This window comes from Sinocyclocheilus grahami, unplaced genomic scaffold, assembly GCF_001515645.1.
Source record: "Sinocyclocheilus grahami isolate Dianchi unplaced genomic scaffold, SAMN03320097.WGS_v1.1 scaffold876.1, whole genome shotgun sequence".
NCBI classification, from domain to species: domain Eukaryota; kingdom Metazoa; phylum Chordata; class Actinopteri; order Cypriniformes; family Cyprinidae; genus Sinocyclocheilus; species Sinocyclocheilus grahami.
Genome location: NW_015506055.1, coordinates 76,694 through 79,500, shown reverse-complemented (window position 1 = coordinate 79,500; position 2,807 = coordinate 76,694). Strand labels below are relative to the sequence as shown.

At 41.6% G+C, this 2,807-nt stretch overlaps 1 protein-coding gene across 1 annotated transcript; it reads left to right on the top strand.

Annotated features, from left to right (window-relative positions):
- The first annotated feature begins 731 nt into the window (after positions 1–731).
- rxfp3.3a1 (relaxin family peptide receptor 3.3a1) lies at positions 732–2,365 on the top strand. The gene has a single exon (XM_016248373.1). It carries the CDS (start codon positions 873–875, stop codon positions 1,890–1,892), a length of 1,020 nt encoding a protein of 339 aa, XP_016103859.1. The 5' UTR covers positions 732–872; the 3' UTR covers positions 1,893–2,365.
- The last annotated feature ends 442 nt before the right edge of the window (positions 2,366–2,807 follow it).

The following is a 2,807-nucleotide window of genomic DNA, read 5'->3' as shown; positions in this document are numbered from 1 at the left end:
CTCGTCTGATGCACTCACTCAACCAAGCGTTCTAACCACAACCTCGCCCCTCCCCACCCCCCAACCATTCGAATTTCTGTAGGCGGGAATTATTTGTAATGAAATTCTAATGAGCCGCTTTGTGATATCACAAAGCCCGGAAAACAAACGCTGTAGTCCAAACGAGCCGTTCGCTGTAGTTCTTGAAAAGGGATTTTTTAAAAACGAAATATCTCCCTTTGGAGTGGACTTTGAGATTTGTAACTTTCTAGATCTTTTTAATGCCCAAACATACGCACTACACACTGCCTAAAATTAAAAAAGTAAAAAAGCATAATAGGACCCATTTAAGGCTATGGCCAATTCATCTAGATGAAAAAACACTAAAATCACTTCATTTTAAATTTTAACATGAATTATGTGTACACAACATTCTTGATGTTTGAACAATTACAATAGATATTATTATTTTTTTGTATTTTAGAATTGGCCTGTTGAAACGTCAATGATCCATATATTAATGTAGGCTATGTTATTTTATAATGGTATGAACCCAAAAACTACAGCAAACGCGAGCGACACACCAAGGTTTTGTATAGGCTTATGTTTATTTGGCGTCGTCCTGTCAATCAAACGGGGAGACGAATCGCTGCTCTCGATGGGCGGGGACATTTAAAAAGCGCCCGACATAAATTCTAGCGCGCGCCGCATTGTGCTCAATAGTTTCAGAACCTTTATCTGGTGTGCAATGGTGATGGAGGATGAGTAATGTTTTGCCAGTTATCAGTTAAAAAGCCTAAAATTTAGTCATAAATCTGATTAAACAATAAGTTTACTAACTATAGAGGAGTACATATGAATCTATAAGTGTATATGCTACATTATTTGTCGTTATGGGCAACGCTGAAGTAGTGAAATCGCTGGATATAATGGGAGACAGTAATCAGAGTGGTGTAATCAACAGATCAATCAGTGATCGCGAGCGCTTTAAAAGCCTGGAAGACATTGATGTGACAGCCGACGGGAGTCCGGTGTTGAGATGCTTGATCTCCATCACCTACTCGGTGGTTTGCGTCGTTGGTCTGATCGGGAACCTGTTGGTGTTCTTCTTTATTCGCGTGAGACAAGAGAGACGCACATCCAAAATAAACTTTTTCATCCTCAATTTGGCCGTCACGGATTTTCAGTTCGTGTTGACTTTGCCTTTCTGGGCCGTGGACACGGCGCTGGACTTCAGCTGGCCGTTTGGAGACGCCATGTGTAAGATCATCCTGTCGGTGACCGTGATGAACATGTACGCGAGCGTCTTCTTCCTGACCGCGATGAGCATCACACGGTACTGGTCAGTGGCTTCAGCTCTGAAGGACCGCGGCAGACAGACCAGCTGCTCCATCAGGTGGGTCAGCGTCGTCCTGTGGTCTCTGGCCACCGTGGCCACCGCGCCAACATCCATCTTCTCCACAGTCACCAACGTGGCCGGCGAAAAGCTTTGTTTATTGCGGTTCCCCGACGGACAGTATTGGTTGGCAGTCTATCATCTCCAGAAAATACTGATCGCTTTTATTTTGCCCATGGCAATCGTGTCCATCAGTTACCTGCTGCTGTTGAGGCTCATCCGACAGCGGAGCATGAAGAACAACTCGAAACGAAGAACGCAAGTCACAAAGTCCGTCACCATCGTGGTCTTGTCGTTCTTCCTCTGCTGGATGCCCAATCATGCCATAACGTTTTGGGGCGTGCTGGTGAAATTCAATGCTGTGTATTGGGATAAGTCGTACTATATCGTTCACACCTATGTGTTTCCGGTGACCGTGTGCCTGGCGCACGCGAACAGCTGTTTAAACCCACTTATTTACTGTCTTATGCGTAAAGAGTTCAGGAAAAAACTGAAGGACCTGTTTCTCCGAGTTTGAGAGAAATAAGTGTGCGTGCATCCTGGGGAACAAACGGTATTCCTTGTTGAAGGGGTTATTTTACCCAAAATGTAACTGTCAGTCATTATTTACCCAACCTCGTGTTTTTCTAAGTCTGTATGACTTTATTTCTGCAGTGGAGCTCAAATGGGATGTCAGTTGACAGGTTTGGGACAGCATGAGGGTGAGTAGCCTAAATAAGAATAGAATTGGTATTTTGGGATGAACTGCCAGTACCTACAACAGTATAAGCATGGTGTACAGTTGTATTGCGTAAATGTCTTTGTCTTTGTTGTTCTTGTGAAACATTATTTTAAAATAGCCCAACTTTCCATATAAAATGTTACCTTAATTTTGCGTTTAAAAAAACGACAAAAAAGCTGCTAAAGGCAAACCCATACCCATAACCGACATTGAACATTCAGTGCACCATACTTGAACAATTCCTCTTCCATGAAATGTTAAAAATAATAATACAGTATTGTGCACTTTATATCTCAGTTCTAGGGGTAATTGTGTGTGTCTTGTTGTTTCTGAGTGTTAAATTAAAATCTGACTTTAATAAAGACAGAATATATAAGAGACCATGCATGTTTCTGAGGATTATGTCTGAGCAAATATAAGGCTTTAGGTCAAATTTCCAGTTTTTCCTAGTAGTGATTTTGTGTTCAAACACATTGTTTATCACACATTGTCATCCTCCGAAATTAAATTCCAGCATCATCATTTTGCTATAGCCGTTGGGTAACACGTGAACATATTAAAACCACACTGAGCCTGTTAGATTTAAACTTAAAGGCTGAACTGTGTTTTCAGGAAAAGGGTATTTTGCATAAAAGTGAGGCCAGGGCAAGTTAGAATATTTGTTGTTGGCTAAAACTTTGGTTTGATATTGTAGGATATTACCTTTGATGT

What these genes read in the sequence shown, in the direction of transcription:
- rxfp3.3a1 (XM_016248373.1), top strand. Translation starts at nt 873, where the DNA reads ATGGGCAACGCTGAAGTAGTGAAATCGCTGGATATAATGGGAGACAGT.